This window comes from Bactrocera latifrons, unplaced genomic scaffold (genome assembly GCF_001853355.1).
Source record: "Bactrocera latifrons isolate USDA-ARS-PBARC rearing strain unplaced genomic scaffold, ASM185335v1 scaffold_182, whole genome shotgun sequence".
Taxonomy (NCBI): Eukaryota; Metazoa; Arthropoda; class Insecta; order Diptera; family Tephritidae; genus Bactrocera; species Bactrocera latifrons.
The window spans coordinates 315,332-329,063 of NW_017535319.1; the positions used below are offsets into that span (position 1 = coordinate 315,332).

At 38.1% G+C, this 13,732-nt stretch overlaps 2 protein-coding genes across 2 annotated transcripts in view; one reads left to right on the forward strand and one right to left on the reverse strand.

Moving 5' to 3' along the window:
- The window catches only part of LOC108967269 (sterol O-acyltransferase 1-like), a 3,576-nt gene extending 1,268 nt beyond the window's left edge, over window positions 1-2,308 (forward strand). The window contains exons 2-3 of the mRNA XM_018930573.1: window positions 1,051-1,196; window positions 1,260-2,308. Coding sequence (XP_018786118.1) covers window positions 1,051-1,196; window positions 1,260-2,308 — 1,195 coding nt within the window. The remainder of the gene's footprint in view (window positions 1-1,050; window positions 1,197-1,259) is intronic.
- A 2,690-nt stretch (window positions 2,309-4,998) lies between these two features.
- LOC108967321 (multidrug resistance protein 1A) overlaps window positions 4,999-13,732 on the reverse strand; it is a 15,032-nt gene continuing 6,298 nt past the window's right edge. Inside the window, exons 4-15 of the mRNA XM_018930643.1 lie at window positions 10,250-10,421; window positions 9,860-10,180; window positions 9,242-9,796; window positions 9,006-9,176; window positions 7,489-8,025; window positions 7,240-7,401; window positions 6,981-7,184; window positions 6,809-6,910; window positions 6,614-6,753; window positions 5,979-6,540; window positions 5,515-5,661; window positions 4,999-5,453 (exon numbers count right to left, since the gene is read on the reverse strand). Coding sequence (XP_018786188.1) covers window positions 5,256-5,453; window positions 5,515-5,661; window positions 5,979-6,540; window positions 6,614-6,753; window positions 6,809-6,910; window positions 6,981-7,184; window positions 7,240-7,401; window positions 7,489-8,025; window positions 9,006-9,176; window positions 9,242-9,796; window positions 9,860-10,180; window positions 10,250-10,421 — 3,271 coding nt within the window. The 3' untranslated portion in view covers window positions 4,999-5,255. The remainder of the gene's footprint in view (window positions 5,454-5,514; window positions 5,662-5,978; window positions 6,541-6,613; window positions 6,754-6,808; window positions 6,911-6,980; window positions 7,185-7,239; window positions 7,402-7,488; window positions 8,026-9,005; window positions 9,177-9,241; window positions 9,797-9,859; window positions 10,181-10,249; window positions 10,422-13,732) is intronic.

The following is a 13,732-nucleotide window of genomic DNA, read 5'->3' on the forward strand; positions in this document are numbered from 1 at the left end:
AAATTTTTTTAAATATATCATATTATGATTTTATCTATGCTCATATAATTACTTAGCAATCGAAGCTTTGCTTAGCAACTGCTCTTGCTTTCCATGGCCGACTTCGTTTGCGGCAAATACACGACCGGTGAATGTCACTTACGACTACATACAAAATGCTAGCAAGTTTGTAAATAATTAAAATATATAAAGAGTATCAGCCATTATGAGTTAGACTGCTGCCGCTACAAGAGCAAAACTTAAACATACTCACTGCTTTAAGGAGTTACATGGGTTTACGGGTTTCAAAAACCCAATATTTTTTATTGTCTTATTAAAGTTTGCACCATCTCTAGAATATTCCCCCAAATTATCAAGTGGATTCGAGTAATAGTTTCGGTGATAGAGCCTTGAGAACTTATGCGCTGGAGGATAGTTAGGCTAAGTGCGCCGTTTTTATATGCATTTTTCTCGAAACTTTGTTTTTGAAGTCGGTTGGTAAGATTTCTCGAGAAATACTCAACCGATTTTCATAAAATTTTACACAAGTCTTTGAGATACAGTTCTTAAAGACTTGAACATGACTATTTGAAAAAAATGTTGCGAAATTTTCACTGAAATTTCTATTTTTTTGTAAAAATTTCTGCCAAAAATCCAATTTTCTGTATTTTTTATACTTCGTCCAAGTTTTAAGTTAAGTTTTTAACTAAATCACGTAATTTTTCACTTTAGCTGATCCTGTAAAGAATTATACTGCCAACGTGGGTGAAACTTTTTTCTGAGAGGTCACCGGAAATGACGTCACAATGGCGAAGCTTAAAATACTTTTTTCCAAAAATTTCCGGATTTCCTTTATTAATAGTGTACAATAAAAAATTCTAATAAAATATTTCTTTTTTATAAGAGAAAAAATTGTTCAAAGAAAGGTTTCTTAACCGTGGAAACCCATGTAACCCCTTAACAGACCCTTTTTAACTTACTATTGAAAAAAAAAATTGAGTCCTATCCATTATTTTGTAGTCTATTATTAAAAACTGCTGTTTTATTCTGTGGTTAACTATTTTATAAAAGAATTTACTTGGGTTGGCTAACACTGGAACCAGGTTTTAAAGGACTTCAATATGCTATTGGCTGCTGGTTTGTTATGCATTTCAGCGCGTTTCTAGTATATTTTGGTGTCTCCTTATGGCTAAAAGTACACGCTTTAAGTAAGCATGGTAACATAACTATTCAACTTCATAATAAGACAAATAAACTATCTTTTAAATCTCTCTTCGCAGCTATCTACAAGTCATTCATAAATACGGTGTTCCTAGCATGCTACATCACAACGGTCTGCGCGAGCTTTTCCTTGTGCGCGCTATGCTGTCTACACTACGACCTACGTTTGGGCTCAGCGCTCTTTATCTTAATGGAGAGCACGCGCATCATAATGAAAATGCACGCCTTCGTACGTTCAACAATTGGCCAAAGCGCCGAACCAGCATCCACAACTAACAGTACGATCCAACTGCCGGGTCTACACCATTACATTTACTTTCTACTCGCACCAGTGCTGATCTATCGCACCTCATATCCGCGTACTAACGCTCCGATACGTTGGACCTTTGTTTGGGCGCGTTTATTGGAAATTCTCCTTGCCATCTATTACTTCACCTTCTTTTACGAGCGTTTCATGAAACCCTACTATCGTGTATTCGGTGTTACGGCACCACATTGGTCGACTATTATTGAGTGTTTCTATGGCATGTTAATGCCTTCAACACTATGTCTACTCTTGTTTATTTATATGTTGTTGTATTCGGTACAAAATCTCTTTGCTGAGCTGTTACACTTCGGTGATCGTAGATTCTTTACAAATTGGTGGTGTGTTACAAATTATCGCGATTATTTTATCAGGTGGAATTGTTTGGTACAGGATTGGCTGTATGAGTACATCTATAAGGATTGCTACAGCTATGTGTGTTCTAATCGCTATGTCTGCTCATGCGCGGTTGTGACAATTTCTGCTCTCGTGCATGAACTACTAATCGGTTTAGCTTTGCAGTTGTTCTTGCCGGTAAATTACATATGCTTCGGTATTCTCAGTTATATAATAATGCATCTACCGTTAAGTGGTCGGTTTGGAAATGTGATTGTATGGTTATTTATCCTTTTCGGCATGGCGCTGCAGTTGTCTCTTTACAGCATGGAAGCATTCGCCAAAATGAACTGTCCAAAATCGTTCAGCGAGAGTTTCGGGGACAAACTGACGCCTTATATATGGACTTGTATACAAAAGCACCAAAATTTAGATATAATAAATAGCACAGCTAGGATTAATATTTAATTTTTTTATGGACCTAATAAATATATTTATTTAAAAAATGTATTAATTTAATATTTTTATACTTAAGTTGCTACAGAATGTAATGGTTTGGTTCACCTAACGATTGTGCGTATTCAATTCGAGGTTCGCTACTTTTTTAGAGGAACAACACAGTAACTTCAATTTTAATGGGAATATTTATTTGTTGTTTTGCTCCAAGGTCTGAATCGAGGCGCGATTATCCGCATGGAATTTATACTTTACTTATACCCACAGGAGAAGGCTAACTGAGTGATACCACAAGATCTTGGTGGCCAATCGACTGACCCAAAACGTGAAATTATCTGCTCACCGTAGTGTTTTCTCAACAGATCTATTGATAGGAAAGATGTGTATGAAGTGGCGCGATAAGTGTCGCCATTCAGGGTTACCTTCTCACCGGCATCATATTCGAAGATAGTATATGGACCGATGATTCCACCGACCCGCAAACCACACCCAACCATAATCTTTTCTGGATTCGTCCCAAATGCGGCATTTTTGCTTATACCCATTAAGCCAAAAATGGACCTCTTCGCTGAACAAAATTTGGCTCGAAAACATCGGATCTTTTTAGAACTGTTCAAGAGCCCATAGAGCGAACCGATAACACTTGCGAAGATTAAGCGGTTTCTGTTCTTGTACAAGCTGTATTTTGTACTATGCTTTCAATTTAAGGTCTCGACGTAAAATGCGCCAAGTCGTTTCATACGTCAGTCCGAGTTACTGCGAACGGCGCCGAATCGACTCTCAACGGTATTCGTGCACATTATCAGTTTTGGCTGCTATATTTGATAGATATGATCTATTCGGTTCGGTTCGGCTGGATCTCAAGATGGGTGAGTATATCTAAGTAGATATTTGGTCTTGCTTAGCCAGAATGAATCCACATTTTTTCAGATCAAAGACTGTCAACTGGACAGTATTCTCTCAAAATATTTGGTGAATATGTTTGCCGTTAAAAAACAGAAAAGACGCAATAACCAACAACTTGTAGATCTCTATACAACTCCAAATTCCACAAACGAACCCCTTATGGTTTACATATTTATGTGACCATATGCATATCTTTCGTTCTCCGCTCGCTTGCTAACAGTACTTTGTAGCATTTTTTATAAAGCACTCTATACACAGTTATAGCATATGACCCCTATAAAATAACATATAAGGCATAAAAAACTAAAAATTATATATTCAAGTTCACATGCATTCAACTTAAGCGGTTATCTGTATATATTCTATATATGCATAATATAATGTTTAAGTTCTAAAAGCAGTTGTAAACAAAGTTTAATGCAAATTCCAACAGTGCTGATTCTATTAAATGACCACAATGCAATTTAAGGTCAAAAAACTTGCCATAATCTAGTACATACATACTGCTTATATACTAATTAATGCAAGCGAAGTGCTCGAAAATGTCTCCGAATTAAAGTTATTAAAATTGTTTGCACTCTCGAATAAAGTGCTAATACTAATTTATAATAAAATGGTAATAAACCTATAAATTCCGATGGTTAACGTCGCACATTGTTAAAGGCGCCCTCGTCGTCGTAAAAGGTGCCAACAGCTAATTCCTTTTGGTTAAGGGCTCCCTCTAGCCATAACATTGCATCCAGTTTGCGATGTGCAAAACCGATCAACCGATCTGACTTTTATATAAGCATATTGGATATTTAAAAATTTTCCTTTCGGTCTTCTGAGGACCATGAGTCTATTTAACGTCTTCAACGGAAACGAGGAAGACTAATGGGCATGAAATCCTTGTCACCGGAGTGAGAGTTCTTTCCAACTCAACAGCAGCGGACGGTCAAGATGTCATACAGCTAACTGCACGTGAACTGTGTAAGATTAGGCCATGCTTCGAAGGCCTGGAGCCCGGTTAAGATGCCCTTGGGAATTGAAAGGTTTTAGATGCTTTCGAAGCTTTCCTTAGAAAAATGGTTCAACTCAAAGTGAGCACACAGAAACAGTTTCAACCGAAACTTTGGCTTCTCGCGATCCCACCATGACCAACATTTCTCAGTTACACCAGTGGTTTTCGCTAGAAGGCGCATAAACCGTGAGGATTCAAATCTCCATAGTGCTCTCCACTTTGCTCTCTTAGTTTTCTTTAACTCAAACTTATATATAGTCAGCCTTGCCTTATAAAGCGTCCAATCGTCTATAGACTTTGATGAGAAGTTTTCTGCTCGAAGACCTGCTATCCATTAGCTCCGATGTCTACCAAAATAGTTTTCCTTTTCCTTTTTTGGGTTTTCAGCGGACACAAGCTTTCAAGAGCAGTCCTACACACAGAGCAGAAAAGCTCGACGAACTCATCAATCGCACCCGCAGATAATATCGAGCCCATATGGGACGCGGTTGAAAGAGCTGATCGAAGTTTCTTCCAATACAGATTGCGGATGGTTCTGTAGTTTCTATAGGTTCAGCACTCTGCATTCCGGACGTAATGCCTTCGAGCTGAAAATAATGCATTTGTGATCAGAAAAGTAGTGGCGTCTGGAACTCTAAATTCTGATATCAAGTGATAAATTTCTCTAGAAGCTAGGGTAATGTCAAGGATGCCCTACTGGTAGTCACAAAAATGTGGAAGTTTCTTTTAATACAAATAAAAATCGGTTTCTGAATAATTTTTCAATATTCGGTTCTGCCGAAGTTAAAATTTTCACTTGTTTTTAAAACAAATATGGTACTTTGATTTTATTAGCTCTTCTTTTTAATTTTTACACACATACATACATACAAGGAATACAAACTTTGTTCTACTTAGTTTAAGGTTTATAAATAACTTACAAATAATAAAATATTACGATTTCGCAAATGTTAATACGACTATTAGCCCCTAACCATGTATATGTATGTATGTATACAGCCAGAGATTTACACCTTACATATATATATATATATTGCAGTCTCTTCGTCAGCCCTAACCACCCGTTTGCAATCTCCACAACGTGTGATATATACCATGCAATTTCAGGAGCTCCTTGTGTGTACCGCACTCCGCAACTTGACCGTTGTCGAGTACATATATAACATTCGAATCAATAATGGTCGATAATCTATGAGCTATACTTATGGTTGTACGACCCTCACTGACCGCATCCAGTGCCTCTTGAACAATCTATGCGTATATTCGAATGATTATTAATTATTCTCTTCGCCCTTTTTGCAATTTTTATTACCTTTTCACTCTCAGCATCAAGCGCTGACGTGGCTTCGTCTAATAGCAATATCTTCGGATTTCTGACCATAGCGCGAGCAATGGCGATACGTTGTTTCTGTCCACCCGACAATTGTGTGCCTTTCTCACCCATACGGGTCTCATAGCCCTGTCATTTGGAAAAACAACTTACATTATTAATATATACATAAAGTATATGAATGTTAGTCGAGCGATAATATCGTGAGCTCGATTGGTGAGCTAAACTAATGCCGAAACTTTTCGGTTCAGCATGTTAGAACTAGTTATTGCGACAAGTTTTTCCGTTACTTTTTTCGGAGTGCATTTGACTGAACAATAAATTCTTGCGTAACGTCTTTAACAGAAGGGAAAGTTTTGGTTTCCGATTGCTAAGTAAGTTTCGTTAATAACGTTCTGCAATGTTATCTCTTTCATAACTAATGCTGGACGTGTTTAAATACCTACCAATGGCAATGCTGAGATGAAATTGTGTATATTCGCTTTCTTGGCTGCCGCAATAATTTCCTGTTCGGTAACTTCCCGTGTATTATCACCATAGGCAATATTCTCCCTAATGGATCTGTCGAATAATATCGGTTCTTGTGAGACGATACCCAATTGATGGCGTAAATTCGATAGTGAAAGATTGCGCAAGTCAAGACTATCAATGGTTATCGAACCGGCGTCCACATCGTAGAAGCGTTGTAATAGTTGTATACAAGTAGACTTGCCACAGCCTGACGAGCCGACCAATGCCACTTTTTGTCCCTTCTTCATATTCATGATTATACCTCTAAGTACGGGAATTTCGGCACGTGTTGGATAACTAAATTTGACTTCCTTGAATTCCACCTCGCCTTCCGCCGTCCATGGCGCAAGCGATATGCCCGGTTTATCTTGGATTTGTGGCACACGATTAAATAATAAATATATTTTCTTTGCTGCTGTAACACCTTTCTGCAAATTGGGTGCAAAAGCTAACGCATTAGCGATAGATGCTGTGCCCATAATCAAAGCTTGTGAGACCCTAGAATGTAAGGAATGAAAGACGAAGTCAGAAAACTAAATATATATGAAGAGCACATTACTTAGATGCTTACTTGAAAACATTGCCGAATTCCATGCCCTTATTTACGACACACCAACCGCCATACCACATGCAAGCGGCAAATGCAAAGAACATTAGTGATCTGGCCAAACCGTACACAAGACCACGGAAATGCGTATTCTTCTTAGCTCTCTGTAATGAGATTTTGTTTAGCATTGAACTTAAGACATTGCGAATAGAAACTTACAGCCATAGCGGGATGTAGCAAATCCATATATTGTTGGTAAAACATCTCTTCGCGGCCCAAGGACGCAACAGTACGTATGTTCGAAACGACCTCAACGGCAAGCTACAAAAAATGCCACATTATAACATTATCTTGACTTTTTTTTGTAGCCACAATATAACTGCGTCTATACCTTTGTACAATTCTCCATTGCTTTGCCGGTGCCCATATTTTCCTGAGCCATGACCTTACGTTGCATAACCGCCGCAACCAAAATAAATGGCGCAAATGCCAGCGCCAACAAGCCCAAGCTCCATTCATAGTACATCGATAAACCGACACCCAAGACGATAGTGGCCGCTGATTGGAAAATGGTACCAATACGTTGTCCAGTTGCCTATAAAATACATTTATAGATTTATAGATTATTTGTCCAATATATATGTACTTACACCCTGAACGGCGGAGGCATCACCAGAAAGTCTCGAGCAAAGACTACCGGTGCCATTGGCTTTGTCATCGAACCAGGCAACTTCTTGCTTCAGCATTGTGCCAAACATCATACCCCTAAGACGTTCGGTTAATCTCTCGCCAGCAATACCGAATAGATAAATCTAATAAATACACACATACAAAAATTATTGAGTTTCGTAAGAAGTAAGACTTTGACTAAATAAAACGCCGCATGTGATTACACTTACCTGTAAAAATGTTGCCAGGCCTACAACAATGCCGGTTATGAGAAAATATAAACTGTATACATTTGTGTTATCCCGCACATATTCAGGGTTATCCCTCACGGCCAATATTTGTAGAATTTCACCAAAAAGTAAAGCAAAAATGGGCATAGCACAGCCCATTATAACCGAACACACCATACCGCCCAATAATTGCGGCCATTCGGGTGTATTCATCTTCAATATCGGCCACAGTGACGAGTCATCCAGATTTTCTTCAATTAAAGCTGCCTCTTCAATTTTATATTCAACCATTTCTTCATCCTCATCTTTTGTATCGAAGAATTTATTGTCTTTACCACTATTTTCTACGGAGGCCGTAAAGGGTTCATCACCCAATTGTTTTGTGACCAAATTATAATAGTGTGACTTGAGATCCATTAATTCGGCATGAGTACCGCTTTCGACGACCACACCTTTATCAATTACTATAATGCGATCAGCACGTCGTATAGTCGACAGACGATGGGCCACAATGATTGTGGTACGTCCTTTGCTAGCCTGAAAATAGCAGACAAAAGGAAAATTAGCAAATTGGAAAATGAAAAGGACACAGCTGCCAATATTGGGTAGTCGAAAAAGTCTTTTCGTATCCACAATCACATTCTGTCATATCATATGAGATACAAAGAAAAGGTGAGCTTCATTTAACCAAAAAAAAAATTAAATTCGGGAAATTGAAAAAAAGTTACAGTTGTTCAAAAATGAGTGAAAATAATGAAGAAATTCGCTATATTTAGAAATTTTACTACAAAATGAAGCTCGATGTTTGGGTACCACATGAATTGCCTGTGAAAAAACTTAATGGACCAAATTAACATCTGCGATTCTTTGCTGAAACGAAATGAAATCGAAACATTTCTGAAGCAAATGGTAACAGCAGATTAAAAGTGAATCAAATAATAAACGAAAAAATTCGTGGTCCAACCATGGTGAAGCTCAACAAATGGTTGCTAAGCCAGGATTGACGCCTAGAAAAGTTATGATGAATATTTGGTGGGATTGGAAACGAATCATCCAGTTTGAGCTGCTCCGCCCTAGTCGAACTATTGATTCAACAACTGATGAGACTGCAGCAAGCAATCGAAAGAAAAATTGCCAAAACTGATCAACGGAAAGGGCTGTGTCTTCCATCAGGACAACGCTAGACCACACACATCTTTGATGATTCGGCAAAAACTGGGAGAGCTTGTCTGGGAAGTTTTGATGCATCCACCATATAGCCCTGACTTACACCATCGGACTACCATTTGTTTCGGTGAATGCAGAACTCCCTTAATGTAGTGAAGTTGGCTGTGAAAATTGCTTGTCACAATTTTCCGCCGAGCAACCAGAAACGTTTTACACTGATGAAATAATATCTCTAGCGGAAAAATAGCAAAAAGTGGTCGACCAAAATGGTACATATTTGGTACATTAAAATTCACTATGAAAGGAACGCGAGTGTTCTATGTAGGATGTCAAATTGAATCACTCTTTACCTTTTCAAGAGCAGCTTGTACTTTGGCTTCGCTGGCCGTATCTAATGCGGAGGTCGCTTCGTCCAATAACAAGATTTCCGGATTTCTCACCAAAGCTCGTGCAATGGCGATTCTTTGCTTTTGTCCACCCGACAACTGAGCGCCACGTTCACCAACCAGAGTATCAAGTCCCTTTATAAAAGAAAATGCTTTCTTTATAATTATTTGCTGAATGTAAATTTACGTTCAAAACTTACTTTTGGCAATTTATTTATAAAAATATGCGCATTCGCCGCTGTGGCAGCGGCAATGATCATCTCTCTTGTAGCATCTTCACGGCCATAGCGTATATTCTCATAGATAGTTGTGCCAAATAGTATAGGCTCCTGTCCTACAACGCCAATGCGCTCGCGTAGCCAAGTAATATTGATGTCTTTCAAGTCGACATCATTGAAATAGACAGAACCTTCTTGTGGATCGTAGAAACGTTGCACCAGCTGTATAATCGTTGATTTTCCACAACCCGATGAGCCGACTAAGGCTATCGTTTGACCACGTTTAATTGTCAAATTAAACTTATGTAAAATTTGCACTTCCTCGCGTGTTGGATATTTAAAGCTAACGTCACGCAGCTCGATATGTACCAAAGGTTTATTTAAATTTTTACCCTTCGGTTCGATCGGATTTATTGTCGGTATTTGTTCGATTAGTTTAAATACTTTAGCGCATGCGCCTTTGGCAACGCCGAATGCTTCGATATACGGCGAGGCCATGCCAATATTCATGGAACCCATCATGACAGAGAAAAATACCTAGAAAAAAAAATTCGAAGTAATTTTGTGAAATTATTAAAATTATACAAGACATTAACTTACTGTTATCATATTGCCAGGATCATAATTACCATAACCGGGAATGCCCTCATAATTCTTCAAAACCAACCCGACGCCATACCAGAAAGCCAAAGCATATGAGCCATAAATGAAAAACCAAAGTAAACCGAAACCCATGCCGGAAAAGAGATTACGCTTGATATTGATCTTCCGCGCATCCACAATTTGTGATTTATAAGCTTGCACCTCCTTATATTCACCCTCAAAAGTTTTGACCGTACGAACGCCGCTCAATGCTTCCTCCGCAATATTACCAGCCGATGCATAAACATTCAATTCTTGTTTCGACAATTTTGAAGTAGCCTGCGTTATGAAATGGACACATTAATTGGCAACAAACTTCAATTTGTTTTAAGACATATAGGTTCTTACCACAGCAACTAGACCCATCGCTATGAATGTAACCGGCAGACTGCTAAGGCAGACTAAAGACAATTCCCAACCCTTAATAAAGGCTAAAACCAGCGAACCAATAAAAGCCACAATAAAATGCACAAACATCACGTCTTTCTCAGCGATACCATCCTCCATTTTGGACAAATCCCTGTGGGAAGATTTTTAGATATGTTGTTGGTAATACGATTTGCATACAAGTTTAGAAAGATTGAAATTAGCTTATTGCAAAATTTCGAAAGATAAATGAATATATATATATATATATATATACGGAATACCATCTCGACACCTTTAAACTGTCCAATACCGTTCGGCTTCTTCAACTAACTGCTTTTGCAGCAATGAACGCTAAAAGGAAATCTAAGCCCTATATTACTGTGTGAATACTACGGTTGGAGGGCTGAGCAAAGAGAACTCGGTTGTGATCATTCAATAGAATCTCAATCGTCAAGGATTTGGTATGTTATTCGTCAAGGAAACAGTGGAACGTTTGCAAAATCTCTGCTTTCAGCCAATTGAGTCGAAATATCTCTAAAATAAAGTTGCTAAATAAGAAACTCAAAATTTAGTCCCACCAGTCTTCTAATGGCCGATACGTATTGGCAAGATCTTTTTCAATGAAATAAATATACTCGGTTTGGTTAGGTTAAGATAATCTGATAGGCCAACAAGCCACGCATAGACCAGTTTGGTCCTTGGCGATACCAAATGGAGCTCAGTTGTTACTACTACTATTAGGTACTGAAAACTTATTTTTGTATTTTTAGATTTACCTCGGACGAGATTTCAGCTCTGAGTCAAATCATATGTTATGCCTATATACTACACACACAACAAAACCAAAAATTTTGCCATGCGAAATGAGAAGTGAGTACCGTTAAGTGAACGGTTGTATGTATCACCTAAAACTAAACGGGAGAGATATAGGATTATATATACATACATATATATAAATCATCCGGTGAAGAAACGAGTTGAAATCCGAGTCTCTCCATCCGTCCGTCTGTTTTTCTGTGCAAGCTGTAACTTGTGTAAAATTTGAGATATCGTAATTGGTATCGAGTTGGTAGATGAACTTAATTGGGCCATAAACCACCACTAAACGAAAACTTTATAAGTGTCATAACTAAGCAATAAATTTATATACAAGTATAACACAGTAATTTTGTACAGGGGATTCGATTAAATTCCAACTTCTTTTTTTCTTCTTAACTGTTAACAACAACGCGCCATTCGGTCCTTGCGAAACAAGGTGGCACCAATTGGAGACCCAAGCGGAGCCATGTCTTTCTAAACCTGGTCCCTCCAACGGAGTTTAGGTCTTTCTCTGCTTCCCCCGGGGACTGCGTCGAATACTTTCAGAGCGGAGTTTTCAAACATACGAACGACATGACCCAGCTAGCGTAGTCACTGTCTCTTAACTCGCTGTATTATGTCAATGTCGCCGTATATATCGTACAGCTCATCGCTCCATCGAATGCAATATTCCCCATTGCCAATGCGCAAAGGATCATAAATTTTTAGCAGAATCTTCCTCTCGACTCGTAACGTCGACTCATCAGATGTTGTCATATTCGATGCCTCTGCACCATATAGCAAGACGGGAATAATAAGTGACTTTCAGAGTTTGCTCTTAGTTCGTCGAGAGAGGACTTTACTTCTCAATTTTATACTCAGACCGAAATAGCACCTATTGGCAAAAGTTATTCTCCGTTGGTTCTGTGAGGCTGACATTGTTCTTGATGTTAACACTGATTCCAAAATAGATGAAATTATCTACGACTTCGAAATTATGATTTTCAACAATGACGTGGGAGCCAAGTCGCGAGTCCGACAACTATTTGTTTGAAATACGTGATACTTCGTCTTGCCCTCGTTCGCTACCGCAGCCATTTGCTTTGCTTAATCATCCAGTATGGAGATAGCAGAACTATGTACATATATAACATAAATATTTTCGCACTTCTGTTTAACTTTATACCGCAACTACCGGTCAATATGTCAGAAATCTATATAAAATTCACCACGTATGGATGAAGTCAGGGCGCTATTTTTAAGTTCATTTTCAAGTTTGCTAATACCTGAAGGTTTTGTTCCACCCAAACTTTGCCCTGCTTTTCTTGTTTTGCAAGGCTTTTGGCAGCCGTTAGATGTAGATATGTAGATAGACATTTAAGTCTATACAAATGTAGCTTGTAATTACCCGGCAGTGAAAGCAAACTAGTCAGTAATAAAAACAACAGTTTTTTTTAACTCGCATTCGCTGACCAAAATCGAATTGATAAGAAAACCAACCAACTTACAACCTTTTTATGGATATCTATATATAAAGTTAGGTACTTTTCACTAAAAATACTGATAAAATCCGGAATTAAAATGTTGCTGAGAATATATAGTATGAAACTGGCATATTTCTTACTGGTAATCAGTCAATTGTTACATATATGCTATGAGATCAGCATACTAAAATTTAAGTATAGTCAGCGAACTGGTTACGTTAGAATTGCATATTATACCAGTTCTAAAATAATCTATAACTAGTTGATTTTACAACGGGCCCAGATAAAAGTATGAATAACATTGCATAAATGCGCAAAATTTATTGACAATGCATTATCGGGAAATAAAATTTTATAGACAAGGGTAGCTCTGTAAAAGATGGTTAAAATATCATGCCTAGACAAGCATGCATCAAAAGTGGAATTCCCTATATTAATGAGTGGTTTATTATACTCTCGCAACAAAGTTGCTAAAGAGAGTATTATAGTTTTGTTCACATAACGGTTGTTTATAAGTCCTAGAACTAAAAGAGTCAGATATAGGGTTATATATACCAAAGTGATCAGGGTGACGAGTAGAATTGAAATCCGGATGTCTGTCTGTCCGTCCGTCCGTCTGTCTGTCCGTCCGTGCAAGCTGTAACTTGAGTAAAAATTGAGATATCATGATGAAACTTGGTACACGTATTTCTTGGCTTGATCAGGGTGACGAGTAGAGTTGAAGTCCGGATGTCTGTCTATCCGTCCGTCCATGCAAGCTGTAACTTCATTAAAAATTGAGATATGATGACTCTTGGTACACTTATTTCTTGGCTCCATAAGAAGGTTAAGTTCGAAGAAGGGCAAAATCGGTCCACTGCCACGCCCACAAAATGGCGGAAACCGAAAACCTATAGAGTGTCATAACTAAGCCATAAATAAAGATATTAAAATGAAATTTGGCACAAAAGATCACATTAGGGAGGGGCATATTTGGACGTAATGTTTTTTTTAAATATCATATCTCGAAAACTACTACAGCTATGTCAACCAAACCGTACAGAGTAGTTTTTTTTTAGGCATTTCCATATACAGTTCAAAAATGGAAGAAATCGGATAATAACAACGGACACCTGCCATACAAAGGTTATGTTGAAAATCACTAAAAGTGCGTTAACCGACTAACAAAAAACGTCAGAAA